This window comes from Tiliqua scincoides, chromosome 7, assembly GCF_035046505.1.
Source record: "Tiliqua scincoides isolate rTilSci1 chromosome 7, rTilSci1.hap2, whole genome shotgun sequence".
Classification (NCBI taxonomy): Eukaryota; Metazoa; Chordata; class Lepidosauria; order Squamata; family Scincidae; genus Tiliqua; species Tiliqua scincoides.
Window position 1 is genome coordinate 18409601 of NC_089827.1, and position 21506 is coordinate 18431106.

Sequence of the window (21506 nt, forward strand, 5' to 3'; positions counted from 1 at the left end):
CTGAGTAGACATGCAGAGGGCTGGACTCCCAGGCTCCAGAGCTGTCCTCTCTTTCCTGGGAGTAAGCCCCACTGACTCTAATGGGACCTACTTCTGAGTAGACAAGCCTAGGCTTGGGCTCTGAGGCTGCCATCCTATCCACACTTTCCTGGGAGTAAGCACCACTGACTATAATGGGACTTCTGAATAGATAAGTATAGGATTGGGCTCCCAGGCTGCAATCCTATACACACTTTCCTAGAAGAAAGCCCCATTGACTCTAATGGGAATTACTTCTGAGTTACACATGCCTGGGATTGGGCTTCCAAGCTCTTAGGACTGGCCTCCTCCAAGTCATTTGCTTTAGAGGTGCAAACTAAATAGCCAACAACTTTTAGCAACTACTCATGTTTACCTTCAAGTGGGTCCTCCCAGGGCCTCCCAGAGGAATTTTATCAGGGGGTACAAAGTTTCTTTTGGGCCCCTTCTGAAAGGAGAGGGGAGGGGGAAACAGAGCCAGGAGGGTGATGAGAGTGTGGGCAGAACAGAGGTGGGGAGGGGGCAGAACAGGGCAGGGGGAGGATGGCAACAGCCAGAAAAGTATTTGGTGCCCAGGTCTACTGGACTTCCCAATGTGGAGCCCACGTGTACCCACCTGTACAGCACTGGCAGCTAGATACAGTAATACAAAAAACCAAAGGCACTCCTCTTTAAAATATTTTAAATATATAAAATCATTACAGAAAACCAGCAACATAGTGTTTAGGCTCATGCTAGAATGGAAAGTGTCTTGTGTGTACCAAAGTGTACTTCTACAGTAGCTGTAGTTCCCTTACTCTGACTTGCACCACAGCTTCCTCCTAACCTGCCCAAGATATCAGGCAGGCTGGTTGACCTGCCTATTCCAGTGCAGGTTAGGATTACGCTGCGCCCTGCTATGATCCTTCAGTTACCTGGGAGTAAAACCCACTGAAATCAATGGAGCTTATTTCTAAGTAGATATACATAGGATTGCTTAGTAAATCATGCTTTTACTTCCTAATTACTAAAAATAAATGATTATAATGGTATCATAAGAGCTCTGTCTCTTTTCATACTGAAAATGTCAGATATTGATATTATTTATTAAAATTTAATAAAATAAATGTTAAATATTAAAGAAATTGCTTTATTTTTCATGTGACAAAGAATCTGTTACCCAATGCCCTTAAGGACTAGCAAAATTATACATATATTAGGCATGATGGATCATGTTTTGGTGATACCTGGGGAAAGGTAACATATAATCATCTCACAAAAATTTGCATAACAATGGGCAACATCAAAGCTCAGCATTTTGAGTCTGTTTCTTTGCATGTTTATGTCCTATTGAACTTACTTCTGAGACTGTAAACAGGAACAGGCAGCATAACACATTGGTGTCAACAGAACAAAATCAGGCACACACTGAAGTCTCCCACTGAAATCAAAGAATTTTAAAATTGCTTAGGCTGGACAGAGTCCAATATCTACATGACTGAAAAATCATTGGGACTAGTACATAGTGAATTTGTTTAAAACAGAGTTGGGCAAACATTTTAGCAGGAGGGCCACATCATCTCTCTAACACTGCGTTGGGGGCCAGGAAAAAAAAATTAACTTACATTTCAAATTTGAATACATTTACATAAATGAATACATCAGAGATAGAACTGATATGAATGAATGAATTTTACTGAGCTTATTTATAATACACATGAGAATTGTAATTCAGGCATTTAGAACCACATGAAAACTATTCATTGTTTGCCACACACCTCTTGCACAGTGAAAACATACAGACAAAGCCAGAAACACATGGAGACATAAATTGTTCAGAGGCAATGGGGGGGGGGAGTGGGGTTTAAAATGTCAGGCCTTGCTCTAACTCGGCCTGCAGCTTGCATTTGTTGGTCACAACCAGCAGTCAAGGACCAGCATGGGCTCCAACAGTCTCCAACAGGCCAGAGGCTCATTGGAGACTGGGGGCTCCCTACTGGCCAGATTGGGGGACGGTTGCAAATGGCCTCCAGGCTGGGGTTTGCCTGCCCCTGGTTTAAAACATTTATATCCTGCATTTCTGTTTTTAATTCCCAAGATGGCTTACATTTAAAATAATCACAATAACAATAAAATCCCAAAAGATGCAATGAAGCATCAAGGACCCCTGCTAATTGGGTAAGAGGCACTTTTTCAAGTGGGTGCTCCTTTTTTTAGCAGGGGGAGAGTAACTGGCCCACCTCACCCCAGCACTGTCTGTTTTAGTGGCTGTCTGCTGGTATTCATTTGCATCTTTTTAGATTGTGAGCCCTTTTGGGACAGGGAGCCATTCAGTTATTTGATTTACCTCTGTAAACCGCTTTGTGAACTTTTAGTTGAAAAGCAGTATATAAATACTGTTAATAATAATAACCAACATCAATTAAAAGCAGTCATAGTACAGGCTATTAAAAGCCTGGGGAAATAGAACTGTTGATCAAATTGAATTATTCAATCAGTGTCTGACCCTTGTTGACTATTGATACCTGGCATCTAAAACAACACAGGCAAACAGACTGAGAGAGTCCACAGACAAGCTGAATCCCTAGAAGCAATCTACCTTCCTCTGATGAAGATCTTAGCACCCAGTTTGTGTGTTACCTCGGATACCCAGGGCCCAGGTCATTTTGAGGTTAAGGTGGATCACCCAGCACATTGTCTAGGATTGATTGAGTGAGAGTTATACCCAGTAGAAAACTCTCAGAATAACTCGAGTATTGCAAACCATTGATTTCAGTAAGACAATTCACCTGTGGTGATGGTGACTTTGTGACCATTTGTGCAAGAGACTGCTGGATCAGCTTTGTTCATTAAGGCAAAAGGTTCATAGTACATGCACATTCTCAGGTCACAGTTCCTGGATTGTGAAACCTGAACATTCTTTCTGCATGATCCTGATTTCCTTGACTGCAGAAAGCCAGTGTTAACAGTTTTGTCATCATCCTTGTCTGAACTAGCAGCAGCTACAGTGGTGGCAGTGAAGTATGTCTCAGTTGTCCATCACTATAATGGTGACAGAAACAAGGAAGAACTGTCACCCACCCACTGCCCAGTAAGCTTTTCCAGCTGCATACCAGCAGTGTTGTTGTAATGGAAATGTGCAAGATCCATGGAAGAGATAGGGTGTGGTGTTAACAGTGATCCCTTGCTGTGGCAGGCAAGCATGGGGTTAACAGCATAAGAACATAAGAACAGCCCCACTGGGTCAGGCCATAGGCCCATCTAGTCCAGCTTCCTGTATCTCACAGCGCCCACCAAATGCCCCAGGGAGCACACCAGATAACAAGAGACCTCATCCTGGTGCCCTCCCTTGCATCTGGCATTCTGACATAGCCAATTTCTAAAATCAGGAGGTTGCTCATGTACATCATGGCTTGTAACCCATAATGGATTTTTCCTCCAGAAACCTGTCCAATCCCCTTTTAAAGGCATCCAGGCCAGACGCCATTACCACATCCTGCGGCAAGGAGTTCCACAGACCAACCACACACTGAGTAAAGAAATATTTTCTTTTCTCTGTTCTAACTCTCCCAACAGTCAATTTTAGCGGATGTCCCCTGGTTCTGGTGTTATGTGAGAGTGTAAAGAGCATCTCTCTATCCACTCTGTCCCTCCCCTGCATAATTTTGTATGTCTCAATCATGTCCACGCTCAGGCACCTTTTTGTTAGACTGAAGAGCCCCAAAATGCTGTAGCCTTTCTTCATAAGAGAAGTGCCCTAGCTCAGTCTCTCTCTATGCATGTGTGTGTGTACTGTCTGTTTCAAATGCAATCAGATATTTACTTATTTATTTAAAATTAAAAATATAAAGGATAACTCAAAGCAAGTATTGGCATCAAAGAAAGATCAAGTCATCAATAAACCTGAATACATGGTTTTGCCTGCTGTCGCTTAAGGAACCCGCAGAAGCAACCCACTGCAGTCCAAAGCAATCTTTTCTTTGCTTTTCCCGCTCTGGAATTGGTCACTTTGAAACTAAGTGACTGATATCATCTCATGGCCTAATCCTGGCCATGAGATGGTGGCCACTGCCCCGCAATACAGCAACACTGAGATGGCCACAGCGGCAACAAACCAGACAGAGGGCCCCTTGGCATAAGGGAGCATCATTTCCCTTATCCCATCTCAGGCCACTGCAGCCCCTATGGATATACTCAGATCTACACCAGCTCCATCTCTGGCACAGATTTGAATAGCTCATGTATGGCTTTTAGCATGGAGGTGGGATAGGATGCAGCAGCTGCCGCCTTTCCTGCTGTCCCCACCCCCTTCTGGAATTGAACCACTCCCAGGCCACCATCCCCTCATCCAGAAACACTCCTCCCCACTTTTCTCTCACCCTCTCCCTGCTCCATGACACCCTCCTAGTGCTCAGCAGGATACTTTCTGCTGGAGGTTCCCAGTGGTCATCCTGCTGGTATGGAGGCTTATTGCCCACTGGCACTGTTCCTCTCCCGGCCATCATGATGTGACTGATGGCCATTGCCGGGACAGTGCATGGGCTTCCCGCACTACCTGGCAATAGGATTGGGCTGCCCATCAGTGTAAAAGCTGCTTTTGATTAATCATTTGTGTAACACTTTTAATGTTGAATGTTCAAGTGATGAGAAATTATATTCCCCTATAATCAAGTAAAGTTCTTCTGCAACCAGGTACGCATGTGTTTATTTATTGTTGCTTTAACAAAAATGAGAGGGAGAATTTAATTAGACCTTCCAATTATCACAGCTGTGACAGCAATCTAAATGTTTCACAGTTTACTGTCTCACAAAGGCCTGGCATTTGAGGCATTCAGTCTTGTTGTAACTGATTGTTCTCTTTTTGCAGAGCTAAAAACAGCAAGGAGAATTTGAGAGGCTGCAATTGGGCAATCAATAGTGTAAGACAGAGTTTCTCAAACTGTGGCCTGGGACCCACTAGGCGGATCGCAATCCAATTTCACGTGGGTCCCCATTCATTTCAATATTTTATTTTTCATATATTAGACTTGATGCTACCATGGTATGTGACTGCATTTAGGGAAATTTACTTTGAACAGGCTACTATGTATATGCTTTTAACAATGATAGTAAATGGGACTTACTCCTGGATAAGTGTGAGTAGAATTGCAGCCTCGGTTTGTTAAAAATTTTCCTTGCATCATCCTGTTTGATGATGTCACTTCTGGTCATGGCATCACTGCTGGTGGGTCCTGACAGATTCTCGTTCTAAAAAGTGGGTCCTGGTGCTAAAAGTTTGGGAACCATTGGTGTAAGCAACTCAAGGACTTTACTAGTCTTTCTAAGTAACATTGACTATGTTCATAGCTTCATCAGGGTAAAAGAGGGACTTTAATAGATCCCCTAGACTCATGACACAGGACCTCATTATTTGAAAACCTAGTCTGTATGAATGAAAGAGGGAAAAGCAAGGATCAAACACATATTAGTCAGCTTGTCTTAAGGTATTACTGGAAAAGAGATTCTGTTAATGACATGGTTCACTCCATCACTGACTGGCTGTGACACTATTCTGTTCCTCATTCATTAAGTATGACCTGAATGCTATTTAACTCCAAGTCTAGTCCTGCCCTTTACCTGTGCAAAAAATCAGTAGTAATTGCTTTATATTCTCTTACCAAATTGCTTACTATTTTTTTCTGGCTTATTGCTTACTGAAGCCTGGCTCCTTGATCCTGAAACCAGCCAAAACCTGCAAGCCCAATTCATGTCTCCACTTGCTTCATCCCAAGGTGAGCTGACACATCACTGCTGAAAATAAAGGTGAGTTGAGTTATGGCTTTACTGAAGTTTTATCCCTTTCTCTTTGAACTTTCACCAACTGCCTGTGCAGTAAGCAAAGAGATACCTTTCACAAGCAGGTGGATATAATATCCACCTGACAGAATAAGTTTAAAAGGCGCACGAGAAGCATGTCCACAAAAATATCACCTCTGGATTCTTATTCTTTGAAGTGTTGTGAGGAAACAACCTAATAGTTCCTCTTGGCATTTGTATAGTACTTTTAAGAGCTCAAATCACATGCATTCTCTTAACGAAACCAATATGACAACTCTGTCCCCTTACCCACTATCTCCCACCTGGGAGAACACTTGGGAAAGAAAGCAGGATATAAATCTGTAAACAAACTCTGTAAGGCAGGGATGGTCAACCTTTAACCTTTTGGACTCCTGGACTTTTAACAACTGTGTAAAATTGTCATCTGTGAGATGTCATTTCAGATGACAAGCTGCACCTGCTGAAATTCCCTCTTTTACACAATTGTTAAAGGTCTAGGATTCTTAAAGTCGGAAGGCTGGCCACTCCTGATGTGTAAGGTATTGGGCCCACAGCTCACCTTTCAGCAGGAGAGCTGTGGCTGAGAGGGAGTGGCTTGTTCAAGGCCACCTAGTGGCAGTAGCATAGCCAGAGGGGGGCAGCGGCATGGTAAGTATTGCAGGTGCCACAACATGCTGTGTAACTGGCCCCTCCCACTCACTACCATAGCCATTTGGGGCAGCAACAGCAATGTGTACCAATGCGATACAAGGACATCTGCAAGAGGGATCTGAAGGCCTTAGGAGTGGACCTCAACAAGTGGGAAACCCTGGCCTCTGAGCGGCCTGCTTGGAGGCAGGCTGTGCAGCATGGCCTTTCCCAGTTTGAAGAGACACTTAGCCAACAGTCTGAGGCAAGGAGGCAAAGAAGGAAGGCCCATAGCCAGGGAGACAGACCAGGGACAGACTGCACTTGCTCCCGGTGTGGAAGAGATTGTCACTCCTAGATTGGCCTTTTCAGCCACACTAGACACTGTGCCAGAACCACCTTTCAGAGCGCGATACCATAGTCTTTCGAGACTGAAGGTTGCCAATACAAGCTCCACCTCTAGCTACACTACAGCCTAGCTACACTACGGCCTCATGACACAGGTGAGATTCAAACTGGGAACTGCTTGGTTTATAGCTTGGTCTCTGAAAGCACAAGCCTATGGGGAGTGTATATAGGATTTCACATTTCCATATAGGAGCACATTTCCAGGAGAGTGTATATAGGATTTCAGCCTGAGCTACTTCAGTATACCAGCTCAACTTGATCTAAAGCTCAGCTCAGGTGATCTAAAAAATGTAAATAAATGGAATTATGTCTTGTCTTTAAAAAACTGAAAAAAATCTTTGTCATAGTAAGTTTGCTTGGCGCTAACCAATAAAGTGGGCTATTTTGTAGTTAAGAAAATTATAGCCTATAAAATGCAGATATTAAGAATATGTATTGCTTTTAAACAAAAAAGTTCACAAAGTGGTTTACAGAAAAATCATACAGCTAAATGGCTCCCTGTCCCAAAAGGACTCACAATCTAAAAAGATGCAGAAAAATAACTGCAAACAGCCACTAGAAAAGACACTGTGTGGGGTGAAGGACAGTTACTCTCTACTTGCTAAATATGAGAGGAGCACCGCTGAAAAAGTGCCTCTTTGGCACATATCAGCCTTCCCTCCCTATATAACTATATTAAGAGAACACTGTGTCCTGAAACTGGTTTCTTTTTCCAACCTTGTAAATTACACCGCAGTGGTACAGTTAGATTGGCAAATTTAAAAGCTAGAGATAAAACCAGGACAGACAGAAAACTCTGTACATAGTATAAATTACAGGGCAGATGTAGCTGGTGCCTGCCTTTAATGGCCATGGTTCTGAGTGTTTCAACAAGCCTATTGTCAGCTGAAGATGAATTTTAGGAGATTCTGTTTATGCTTCTGTCCTAAGGTGAGTGGTTCTTTAAATGTTGCTTGGACTAGTGAACAAGTCTATACCATCACTTAAACAAATTAACTGTTGTGCTCTTGGCAAAAATGCAAACCTTTATATCAAGGTGATTTAGAAGTGGTAATGCACAGAGCATTCAAAGAGAAGATTGGAAGTTGCAGCTGCAAATTATCAGTTTATACCCTCTCTGTGAGAACATAGGATAGTTGGAGTGACCATAAACAGAGAGCATGCGAAGTGTGGCAATTGTCCTTTTAGGGAAAGGTTTGAATATATTATCTCAGTCTTCATTGCAGTCTTCCAAGTCTTTTTCTTAAAAGTAACAAAGAAAAACACAATTGATTAATGGAGACCTCCTAATAGCCCAGTCCAAACAATGTATATGCAGATGTATGATAAGCTCTGCACATCTTGTGCCAGTCAACAGTCATGCAGTAACATTGTTTGCTAATTGATGTTTCTCCATGGTGTACCAAGGGAAGTCCCATGTAGAGCATGTTGTAGTAATCCACATGTGACATCACCATTATGCGGACAACCATAGTGAGATCTGGCACACAAGCCTCAACTGGTTTCATGTAGATGTTAAATAACGGCGAGACAAGATCTTTCCTTGTGGGAGCCACAAGGCCAGAAGTTACAGCTGATGAGCAGTCCCTCAATACCATCTTCTGGAATCTGCCCTCCAGGAAGAACCACAGCTACTGCACAGCAGTGCTCTCGAGTCCCAGCTCAGCTGGGCAATTCAGAAGTATATCATAATGAATGGTTTCAAATGCTTCCAAGAGGTCCAGCAGAACCAACAGTGGCATACTCCCCCTATCCTGTCTCTGGCATAGGTAATCAACTAGGGTAGCGGTTCTCAAACCGTGGGTTGCGATTGGGTGCTGAGAAGCTAGAACCAAATTAAAATTTCCAGGGGCAGTACAATAACGTAGGGATTTAGACAAATTTCTGGAGGAAAAGTTCATCACAGGTTATAAGCCATGGTAGGTATGTGTAAGCTCCTGGTTTTAGAAGTAGGCTGCCTCTGATTGCCAGAAGCAGGAGAAGACACCAGAATGCAGATTGTGTCTGTTGTCTTGTGTGTTCCCTGAAGCATTTGGTGGGCCGCTGTGAGATACAGGAAGCTGGACTAAATGGGCCTTTGACCTGATCTAGTGGGAGGGGGGTGGTTCTTATGTTCTTAACGTACCGGCACATTCCACCATCACTTCACATGTGCCAAAGAGCTAGGAGAGAAGTCGTGGAAAATGGATGAGCCTTTTTTGAATACTTGCCAAAATATGTTTTCTAAGTTCCAAGCTAATGTGGAATTGATTCAAGGGGAGTTCACCAATCACTACCAGCTTGTGGTTCCTCTGCTTTGTCATACTCTGGTGTAGCAAAGGAACAGAGTTCTGGACAGGCTTTGCAGATAGCAAAGGCTCAGTTCTTCTCAGTGGCACCCATTGAGGTTGATAGGCAAAGAAAACAAGAGTCTGACAAGACCGAGAAGTCACTCAATCATGGATGGATGGATGGAGGAGAAAAATGAGATGTAACCCACTGGTTCCACTTGCAATGGCAACACTTTCAGCTGAATGTGTGAAAGGGATCCCTTCATTCATTCATTTAAAGAATTTATATCCTACTTTTCTACCACACTCAAGGGGGCTTACAAAATAAAACAATACAGTTGTAGATAAAACAATACTAAAACATTAACATAATAAAACACAACAGAATTCTGTTGTACATTGGATCACAATTAAAATCACATTTCATAAAAAAAAGTGCCAGCCCCCTAATATCAGTATTCAAAAGCTTCCCTAAATAAAAAGGTCCTCAGATTCCACCAAAAGGATTCCAAAGAGGGAGCTGTTATTAATTCCAGGGAGAGGAAACTCCACAAGCAGGGCACCACCACTGAGAAGGCCCTATTTCTTGCCTCCATTCTCCTCACCTTTGCTGGTGGCAGCACAGTTAGAAGGGCCCCCTCTGATGACCTGAGAGGACAGGTAGGATTATGCACACCCAATTATAGTTGCATAGGGGTTTTCATGTGATGGAACCCTGTGCAATCAGCATTCTAGATCACATGGAAGCACCTACACCTCAGGAGTTGTACACAGGTAGGGCTCCCTTTCCCATGCTCAACTGAATACACGCATGGGCCTAGTCCTGTTCCCCCTCCACCCATTCACTGAAGCCAGAGAGAAAGAAGTCAACAGACTTTAGACAGGAACAAATGCTATTTTCTACTGCAGACTGTGGCACCTGCCACAGGGCAGGTTAAAACACATTCCCAAGTGCACCCCTTAATCTCACATAGAAGTGACTGCTATTCACTGGTTTGGGGGGCTATGGGAATGAGCATTCATTTGGTGATTTTAGTGATACTATTGCAGCTGGAAGCAAATCCCCCCCCCTGCCCCAGTACTTGTGTGGTCCAGTACACACGAACAGGGATCCTTGCACTGGATGTTAGAGCATACAGGGACATGTTAAGCACCTATGCGGGCATGTATAAAACATGGGCCCTTCCCTCTGCCTTGACCCTGATCTGTTCCTAGCACATCAACAGTTATGAAAGATGTGATGATGGAATTACCAAATCTAGAATTACTATGTCTGTTGCCCAATAGACTCCTGTACTTTGGAGAGATGCATAGAAAAGATCCATCATTGCAGTGATGTGTTGAGAGACGGAAGAAAATTCTTTGTGAAATTACTTTCTGTGCAATTCTGTGGGAGGGTGTGCACTTGGGAAACCAATACAGAAATAGAATAGCATTAACTGACCTCACAAACACCTGGGATGATGCTCTGATCCTGCTGCGTTTACTGGGAGGAAGGACTCCACCTGTGATTAACAGGACTTCATGATCAAGATCATAGTCTGAAACATTGAATGGGAACATACAGATTACAGCAATACCTTGACCTTCATCCACTTGACTTTCATCGCTTCGCCCTTTTAACTGTTTTCAATTTTAACCACACTTCATAAGAAGGTAAGAAGAGCCCCACTGGATCAGGCCACAGGCCCATCTCATCCAGTTTCCTGTAGCTCACAGTGGCCCAGCAGATGCCACTGGGAGCACACAAGACCACAAGAGACCTGCATCCTGGTGCCACTCCCTTGCACCTGGCCTTCTGAGGTAGCCTAATTCTAAAACCAGGAGGCTGCACAAACCCATCATGACTTGTAACCTGCGATGGACATTTTTTTCCTAGAAATTTGTCCAATCCACTTTTAAAGGCCACTAGGCAAGAAGTCATCACCACAACCTGTGGCAAGGAGTTTTGCAGACTAATTACAGGCTGGTTAAAGAAGTATTTTCTTTTGTCTGTTCTAACTCTCCCAACACTCAATTTTAGTGGATGTCCCCTGTTCTGGTGTTGTGTGAAAGAGAAAAGAACAACCCTCTACACATTTCAAATTTCATCCATGCACTTTTGTCCAATTTCATCCAACCATACATGACATTCACTGACATTCTTCTGTCTCTTTTTCTTTTACTTCCATTTTTTCAGATATCCCGCATGTTCTCATAGTTAATTTCTGTTTTCCACTGGCCAGTTCAATAAGGCTGTGCTTTGACAGTCATTCTGTTTTTTGACTATCATTCATGCTCCGGTCCCTAAGCAGACAGATAAAAATTCAAGGTGTTGCTGCACATTAAAGAGTGTAATCCTATTGCACTAACTAATTTAGGGCCCAATCCTATCCAACTTTCCAGTGCTGATGCAGCCCCCAGATAAGGGAACAAATATTCCCTTGAGGTAGTGTCAGTTGTTGCTCCTCCACCCAGGATGCAGTGTAAGCCCCATTGGCATGGCTGCATCAGTGCTAGAAAATTGGATAGTACTGGGTCCTTAGGCTTAATCCTTAGGGCCATATCATTATCCAATATTCCAGTGCTGGTGCAGCTGTGCCAGTGGGGCATGCTCTGCATCTTGTGGTGGGGAGGCAGTCACAGAGACCTCCTTAAGGTATGGGAACAGCCCCTTACCTTGGGGCTGCATTGCAGCTGCACCAGTGCTGGAAAGCTTTGGCCCTTAGAGCCCAATCCTATGCCTTTCTACTTAGAAGTCAGTCCCATTACAGTCAATGGAGCTTATTCCCAGGAAAGTGTGGATAGGATTGCAGCATTTGTTCCATTGTGCAAAATAGGTCTACTGAGTAAATAGAGATAGATAGGCTGGGGGTTGCACCATGAGGGAAGAGGAAGATCTGGGGCAGCAGAGGGGGTAGTCCCTTCTCCCTTCCCAAGCAGGGTGACCAGATGTCATAACCACAAAAGGGGACAAGGCACCCCAACATGTAGGACATCCAAGAAAAATGTAGGACAAGACAAATAAAAGCTAAAAAACATTTATTTCATGTGGTTCAACACTATATTACTATTAAATTTAAAATTATATTACATATAATTTATATAAGCCCTCCCCCTTGAGGGGCCTGCTCCCAGAGAAAAGGAGGACATTGAAGTTCTTTTCCAGGACACAGGGCTTAAAAAGAGGGCCTGCCCTGGAAAAAGAGGACACCTGGTCACCCTGCCCTTAAGCCTGGCCTGGATGAATGGATGCATCAGTCATTCATTCCCTCCTGGACCAGACGCCCCAATCCTATGCATGCCTTCTCAGAAGTAAGTCCCACTAGTGTGAATGGGGCTTACTCCCAGGAAAGTGCGGCTAGGGTTGGGGGGCTGACAGTGCTCATCTCCTTTGGGCAGGGGAAACGAGGTTGCAAGCCCGGCCACTTTTTCCTGGGACTCATCCGCACTGAGTATAATTGGATTTACTTCTGAGTAGACCTGCCTGGGCTTGGGCTGGGAGGCTCCTGCGAGCTTTCCCGGCTGGTGCTGCGCTGATTCCTGGGGCCTGGAGTGGGAGGGAGAGGCAGGCAGCAGCAGCAGCCACGGGGGAGCCCTGATGCCAGGCACAGCCGGCCTTGTCGCAGCAGCAGCCGGCCAGCCGCAGGTCCAGGCGCTGCTGCGTCCTCCTCCTCCTCCTCCTGCTGCCGCCGCCTGAGAAGCGACCGGTGTCGATGTCAGCGGGGGAAACCCTCTAAGGTCAGGGGGAGGGAGGGAGGCCGGGCGGGCGTGCAGGTCCTCCTCCTCCTCCTGGCTGGTATTTATAGCAGGCAGCGGCCGGAGCAGCAGCAGGGAGGCGGTGCAGTCCCGGGTCGCAACGCAGCCTGGGACGCAGGGAGGGTCATCAGCCCCAGCGGAGAGACGCCTCTCCATGGTGGTGAGTCCCGGGCACGAAAAGGCACCTTCTCGCTCGTGGGAACGGCAAGGGTGCGTGTCCCTGCTTGGCCCAGCAGCAGCCGCCGCCGCCGCCGCCACCACCATCATCACCATCCACCTGCCTTGGGGTCCTCCTTCCCCTCCCCTCCCCCCTATCCTCCTTCCCATCCCTTCTCCTTGGAGGATATCATTTATGGAGCACTCCAAAGCAGTCCCTGGAATTCCCAAGGTCCCGGGGCTCCAGACCTGCCCTACCCAATGGTGGAAAAGTGGCCTCTTCTGACCCTAGTCTTGGAATCAGGCGGGATGCATTGGTGGCCAGAAGAAAAGCACTCTGCACATGCTCTGGCGTGCCCGTGTTCCGATCCTCAAACATCCCAGTGATTTTCAATGCCATGGCGCACTGGTGTGCTGCCAGTGTTCTGCAGGTGTGCCATGAGAGTCTGGGAGGGTCATGCATCAGCAGGGTCTTTGGGGGATGTGAGCCCCGACCAGCAGCACTCAGTGTGGTTAGAGTCCTTTCCACACTTACCTGGGAATCAGCCCCATTGACTCTACTTCTGAGTAGACATGCCTAGGATTGGGCTGTGTACCTTGTCAACTGTCCAAAAAAAAAAAAAAAAAGATGTGCCTTGACAATTTTAGTGCCTTGTCAGTGTGTGGTGAGATAAAAAAGGTTGAAACTTACAGGGGTAGAGGGTTGATCCTTGTTTCTGGGTGGGTGGATGGGTGGGTGGGGGCTATATGACAGCTATATGACATCTTTATACATCTAAAGATAGCATTCTTCTGACAGCACATTCACATGGCTCCTGGCTGTAAATCTGCTGTGGGCTGGGAGGTGGGTTTGAACAGACTACCTCTGGAAGTGTCCTGGGCCTGCTACTTCTTCCGCTCCCCCACCCACCCACCAACAGCCCACAAATTTAGAAGTGGAACTGGAAGGCAGTCCCGCTTTAGTACTTTCTTATTCCTTGTATCAGTTTTGAGAACCGATATTTTGGGGCTGTTTAGAAAAATGTGTGTTGAAACTACAGTATCGGTTTGTAGCTTTTGTAAAGGACTTCAAAGCCCTCTCTCTCCATCCTGTTTGTAGCAATGCTCTGGGCAGTGATCTGTGGATACGTTGCTTTCTGTAATTTTGATTTAATTTTTTAAATCCTCATAATGACAAAGCTGTCTGCATTGCCAGCCCTGCAAACTCTTATCCCCAACCCCAGATGGTGGTAAAAGTTACTCTGTACATGCTTTAACCCATTTCTGCCCAGCCCACAGGTGTACACATTTGATCTCTGTTGTGTATGTGCAACATTGGGCAGAAATAGATTTTTAATGATGCACCATTAGTGATTTGTGTGATCCAGGGCTGAAAAAGGGTTAGATCCAAGCATTGGAAGTTTTGACTCAAATCTTGTTCTTTCCTTACTGCATGAACTGAGAAAATACTTTATTAATGTAACTTAAGGCCCCATTTAAACAATACATTCACCTCATGGTGAGTGCAATACATAAATCATGTGATTTTGGGTTAGTTTAGCTGCATTGTTGTGCAAGATCTCTGCCCCATTCCACTTCCAATCTCCTGTGACTTTTTCCCCGGGGGGGGGGGGAGAATAATTATATGACATTTGTATAGTTTAATGAATTTAGGATGTACACTAGCTCTTCCGACTATTTAATTTACAGTGTATTTGTAGTTGTGTCTGTATATATAGATCTGTAGAGCAAGAATGGTTCTTAGCCGTTTAATGTAATAAATATTGCAGGTCAGTTTCCATATTTGTTCCAGGTCAGTTTCCATATCTGTTCCATATCTGTAGGTGAGGTAGAGCAACATGCTCAACATCATGGCTCTGAGTGCAAGCGAAACAGTCCTTGGTCCCAACTTAAAAGCTGGCTTCTGTTCTTTTAGTTTCAGCTCTCCTCCCCCCATCTACAGTATAGGGGTATCAACAGTGTCCTATTTTACAGAGCCATTGTGTGGATTTCTGAACTAACTTCACACATGTCACTAAAAAAAACTTATGCTGATTTTTCTGGAATCCTCCAAAAGGATTAGTTTTATTTTGCTCAATGCTCCAGAAGGCATTACTCAACATTTTTCTAATGATATTGTTCCCATTGGTATCTTGACTTTGTGATTGTTGAGAAGTCTTTCAAAACCGGGGTGTCAAATGTCTTGCAACTTATATTTTCCTTTCTCCTATTCATTTTTTCCTCACCTCCAAGTTCCTGCCTGGCTCCCTTGTCTTAGACTGCAAGTACCTTGGGGCAGGATCAGTTCTTTGTCAAGCTCTGTGTTTGTGGACAGCACCATACAGAATCCCAGAGTTGGAAGTTACCCACAAAGTCGTCTAGTCCAACTCCCTGCCTGTAGGACGAAATCCTCCTAGAGCATCTCTAGCAGGGGCCTGTTGAGCCTCCCCTTGAAGATCTCAAGTGAGGGAGAATCCCCCATCTCCCTCAGCAATCTGTTCCACTGCCAAACTGCCCTGACCATCAATAATTTTTCCCCGCTGTCCAACCAAAATTTCCATAGACGAACATAGACGAACAAGCCTTGCTGCGAGAGAATCAGCATGGCTTCTGTAAGGGCAAGTCTTGCCTCACGAACCTTTTAGAATTCTTTGAAAAGGTCAGCAGGCATGTGGATGCGGGAGAACCCATGGACATTATATATCTGGACTTTCAGAAGGCGTTCAACACGGTCCCTCACCAAATGCTGCTGAGCACGCCACAGTCAGGGAATTAGAGGGCAGGTCCTCTCCTGGATTGAGACCTGGTTGAAGACCAGGAAACAGAGAGTGGGTGTCAATGGACAATTTTCACAATGGAGAGAGGTGAAAAGTGGTGTGCCCCAAGGATCTGTCCTGGGACCGGTGCTTTTCAACCTCTTCATAAATGACCTGGAGACAGGGGTGGCTAAGTTTGCAGACGACACCAAACTTTTCCAAGTGGTAAAGACCAGAAGTGATTATGAGGAGCTCTAGAAGGATCTCTCCAAACTGGCAGAATGGGTAGCAAAATGGCAGATGCGTTTCCCCTTTTGTTCCCCAACAATGGCCCTAGTTCTGCCCTGCAGCACTGCTAGACCCACCACCAGGGTAGCTCACCTATTCAATCTGCAGAGGTCCTCTTTCCTCTCCTCTGTAGCCAGCAGCTCCTCCAGTCACTACAGCAACACCTTGGTCCTCAGCAGGTCTTGGATGTGGCAGCCACACACCAGTCTCTGTACCAGTAATCCTCAGAAGTCCATTCACCTGTTCCTCAGTTCATTAATCCATCAGTTCAATTCCTTTAAGCTTTCAACTCCTTTCCTTCCTGCAGGTGCTGCTTTTACCCCCGAGGGCCCTATTGCCTTCCAGTGGCTGTAGATGTGTAGCATGCACACTGTAATCTAAGGCCCTGCTTAGATTAGATAGAATCCAGCAAAGGTCAACAGGCATGTGGATGTGGGAGAACCCATAGACATTATATACCTGGACTTTCAGAAGGCATTCCACACGGTCCCCCACCAAAGGCTACTAAAAAAAACTCCACAGTCAGGGAATTAGAGGACAGGTCCTCTCATGGATTGAGAACTGGTTGAAGACCCGGAAACAGAGAGTGGGTGTCAATGGGCAATTTTCACATCGGAGAGAGGTGAAAAGCAGTGTGCCCCAAGGATCTGTCCTGGGATCGGTGCTTTTCAACCTCTTCATAAATGACCTGGGGACAGGGTTGAGCAGTGAGGTGGCTATGTTTGCAGACGGCACCAAACTTTTCCAAGTGATGAAGACCAGAAGTGATTGTGTGGAGCTCCAGAAGGATCTCTCCAAACTGGCAGAATGGGCAGCAAAATGGCAGATGCGTTTCAATGTAAGTAAGTGTAAAGTCATGCACAGTGGGGCAAAAAATCAAAACTTCACATATAGGCTAATGGGTTCTGAGCTGTCTGTGACAGATCAGGAGAGAGATCTTGGGGTGGTGGTGGACAGGTTGATGAAAGTGTCAACCCAATGTGCGGCGGCAGTAAAGAAGGCCAGTTCTTGCTTGGGAACATTAGAAGAGGTATTGAGAACAAAACGGCTAATATTATAATGCTGTTGTACAAATCTATGGTAAGGCCACACCTGGAGTATTGTGTCCCGTTCTGGTCGCCACATTTCAAGAAGGATAACATGTAAATGGAAAAGGTGCAAAAGAGAGCGACTAAGATGATTACTGGGCTGGGGCACCTTCCTTATGAGGAAGGACTATGGCGTTTGGGCCTCTTCAGCCTAGAAAAGAGACGCCTGATGGGGGACATGATTGAGACATACAAAATTATGCAGGGGATGGACAGAGTGGATAGGGAGATGCTCTTTACACTCTCACATAATACCAGAACCAGGGGACATCCACTAAAATTGAGTGTTGGGCGGGTTAGGACAGACAAAAGAAAATATTTCTTTACTCAGCGCGTGGTCGGTCTGTGGAACTCCTTGCCACAGGATGTGGTGCTGGCGTCTAGCCTAGACGCCTTTAAAAGGGGATTGGACGAGTTTCTGGAGGAAAAATCCATTATGGGGTACAAGCCATGATGTGTATGCGCAACCTCCTGATTTTAGGAATGGGTTAAGTCTCCAACGACTTAATGTTTGGTCTGTTGAGCTTCCAGTGCAGCAGTAGGAGAGTAGTAGGAGACTATTGAACTGCTGCCAGTAACTTGGGAGGCTGGATGTGAGTATATACATGTTGTTACTGACCATGGAATGCTTTGACGGTGTATCTTGGAAAACTGATTTGGATTTGTTGTTTATGGACTGACTGCTCATCGTGCTGACTAGGACTGTTTACTGATTACTCTACCTGTGATAACACTTGCTCTGAAATATAACCACTGCATTCAAAGAACTCTGCTGGTGTATGCTGTTTTGTGTGCCTGCTCATCCAAGGTTCCATACAACTCTTTACCAGACAAAGGGTTGCAACTCTAACAACTGTGAGATACAGGAAGCTGGACTAGATGGGCCTATGGCCTGATCCAGTGGGGCTGTTCTCCTTATGTTCCTCTCTTGCATTTGTACTCATTGGATCTAATTCTATTCTCAGAGTCAGTTGTGAATAAATTTGTTTCTTCTTCAGTGTGACAGCCCTTCAGGTACTTGAAGAGCACGATCATATACCCTCTGAGATAAATAATAATAATAATTTATTTATATACCACTTTTCAATGAAAAGTTCACAAAGCGGTTTACAGAGAAAAATCAAATAACTAATGGCTCCCTGTCCTGAAATGGCTCACAATCCAAAAAGATGCAAAAGAGCACCAGTAGACAGCCACTAGAAATGACAAAGCTATGGAAAAATAATTTCTTTTTCTTATTCTCTCTTATATGTATACTTCCTCTGATCACATTTATTTTTAGGCCTGATAGGTATCCTCGCAACAAGTAATTTTCTGTACTGTTTACACCAGTAGTTCTCAAACTTTTATCAGCGGGACCCACTTTTTAGAATGAGAATCTGTCAGGACCCTCCGGAAGTGATGTCATGACCAGAAGTGACATCATCAAGCAAATTTTTAACAATCCAAGGCTGCAGTCCTACTGACACATACCCAGAAGTAAGCCCCATTGACTATCACTATTAAAAGCATATACAGAGTAGCATGTTAAAAGTACCAATCTGTCACATTTGCCCAATGCAGTCACATACCATGGGAGCATCAAGTCTAATATATTAAAAACAAAATATTGAAATGAATGGGGACCCACCTGAAATTGGTTCACAACCCACCTAGTGGGTCCTGAGAAATACTGCTTAGACATTGTTACTATTAGTGTCACTTCTCTCTTGCTGTCCTTCAGAGCACTCTGGGTGGGTATGTGGTTCTTTCCTGCCTGTTCATTTTACCCTCACAACAACCTTGTGAGGTAGGTTTGACTGAGGAATAGTGACCAGTGCAGGGTCACCAGGTGAACTTCATGGCTGTAGAGATTTGAAACTGGGTCTTAGTGACTCTAATCACTACCCTACGCTGATTTTCCACACGACACTGATTAACCATACTGTGTAAAATTTGAAAGCAATAACCTAATTGTTCATGGTAAAAATCTTGATCTAATAGAAGCTGTGGTCAGAGTGATGAATAGAGACTTTAGTCTAGCAGACTAACATTTGCCACCGGAAACAAAGGTTATAAGTAATGAAGTCATTTCTTAAATCTTGTTTATCTAGCTCCTGTGATTTTGACACAGTTCATTGTGTACAACTGGATTGTCCCATGACACAGCATTCTTTGAGATCTCTTGGTTTCTATATTTACTGACACCCTACCCTGGAATCAACCTCAATACTGGAGGCTTTGTTTTATCAGAGCAAGATGAAACTAGAGCATGAACTGACTGTGTCCTTTGGATGAAACAACTTGCTTAGTTTTCAATTGCTTTCCTGAAGCTCTGCTTTCCCAGCTGAAATGTGTCTTTAGGCCACAGTCTTTACTGTACTTGAAATGCATTCCATTGATCTCCATAAAGTCATTTTCTTGTACTTCATTTAGGATCAGGAAGTCTGAAATGGAGTTGTAAATTGAGTATCTGTGTGTGTGTGTGTGTGTGGTTGGGGGGTTGTCAGCTTGTGAGAGTGCCCTTCTACTAACATTGAGCCTTTGTGGTACATATGAAGCTGTGATTTGTCCTTTGACTGTCTTATTTCAGCAGTAGATCTTGATCTTGAGCAAAGGTGTTTTTTTTCCCCGCTGTGCCTCCTGAGGTCCTTGAATTGAAGATGCCAGGAACTGAACAGGCCTTTGCTCTGAGTGACGACACTTCCCCTGTGCTTATACAACATTCACATAGGAAGAATTTCTTAATGGAAAATAGTTTAAAGCAGTGGTGTCGAAACTCATTTCATACAAAGGGCCAAACAGCATTCATGATGCCTGCTGAGGACCAGAAGTGATGTCATTAAGCAGGATGTGATGTCATTAAGCAGGTCATGACCAGAAATTAGCACTCTTTTCTCAACTCGACTGCAAATCACAAAAGAGAAAATATGCAAATCTTGATCATATTTTCAAGTTATGGGAGAGTCCAATTATTGTGTGGGCTACGCTTTCAGCAGTGATACCTCAATATAGCTGAGAGTTGCTGATGGTAGTGTTGGGAGAGCCCAAGGGCCAGATAAAGAGGTTCTGTCGGCCACATCTGGCCCCCTGGGCCTTATGTTTGACACCCTGGTGTAAAGCCTATGTGCGGATCATCATTAACACATGATAACATTGTGCACCCATGTATGTTGTGGCCTATGTGGTTGTCCTGCATTTTATTGTTTTTATTTTTTTTTTCTGTTTTATTCATAATGATCTACTTGCAAGATTTCTTGCTATCCCTTATATAGGAGGACTTTCTGTATAATGCATGTGTGATGTGCCTTTCCAGTGCTCTTCCAATCAGGAATTCGGAAACTTTCATCAGGTTTGCTGCTTCTGAAAGGTTTAGGGCCAAATCCTATCCAGCTTTCCAGCTCTGATATAGCAATGCCAATGGGATGAGCACTGCACCCTGCAGTGGGAGGGTAGTTACGGAGTCCTCCACAAGATAAGGGAATGTTTGTCCCCTTGCCTTGGGGCTGCATTGCAGCTGCACTGGCACTGGCAAGTTGGATAGGATTGGGCCCTTAGTCATTTATGATGCTGTCATAGAGGTTTATGGGCACATGACACAGACACACCAGCTATTTAGAGGCAGGGATGATGAACTCGTTTCATACCAAGGGCCAAAATTAACCTTCATTGTGCCTGCTGAGGGCTGGAAATGACATCATTAACTAGAAAGTGACATCATTAAGCAAACGATGGCCAGAAATAAACACTTTGTTCTTACATAGAAATACATTAGCTGCAAATGAAAGAAGAGAAAATGTGCAAAACTTGTTCATATTTTCAAGATGTGACAGAGCCTAATTATCAAGCTGGGATAGCCCAATAACAGGGGCTAGATAAATTGCTTCTGTGGGTTGCATTTGGCCTGTGGGCTTTGTTTGACACCCCCATTTAGACACTACTTCATTTGAGTCCAGTTCATCCAAATAATTTCAAGTCACCATAGAGTAGTGATGAGGTCTCTTTTGCTCTGTCCTCCTGGCATAGTGTGTTCATGAATTAAAGGCAGGATCCGTAATTATTGACTGTGATTAGCTTGGCTATGGGGAAAAGTTTTTTGAGAAACATAACTTGTGAGCTGCCCCTTTAAATAACCATATACTTTGCAGTCATCAAAATAGCTCTTACAATGGGAAGAAACTCCTTTCCCCATTTCAAGCAGCAGCAGCAGCAGCAACATAATTTGTATTGATTTTGGCAGTGATAGCATTTCATCTGCTGGGATCTTTACTGAACTATTACTGGATGAACAGGTCTTAATTTATTTTTCATTTTATTTATTTTTCCACTATCTTGGAGACAATTTACGCATGCAGCAAAATGAAGTGGTAGAATCCTAGGCAGACAGAGTTGACATTAGGGCT

General features: G+C 44.4%; 1 protein-coding gene across 3 annotated transcripts in view; it reads left to right on the forward strand.

Moving 5' to 3' along the window:
- The first annotated feature begins 12943 nt into the window (after positions 1-12943).
- Positions 12944-21506, forward strand: part of TMEM117 (transmembrane protein 117) — a 242335-nt gene continuing 233772 nt past the window's right edge. For 2 of the 3 annotated variants that reach the window (XM_066634408.1, XM_066634410.1), the window contains exon 1: positions 12944-13017. In XM_066634408.1, coding sequence (XP_066490505.1) covers positions 13012-13017 — 6 coding nt within the window. In that variant the 5' untranslated portion in view covers positions 12944-13011. Of the gene's footprint in view, positions 13068-21506 lie in introns of all 3 variants that reach the window. The other variant, XM_066634409.1, reaches the window with a different exon arrangement.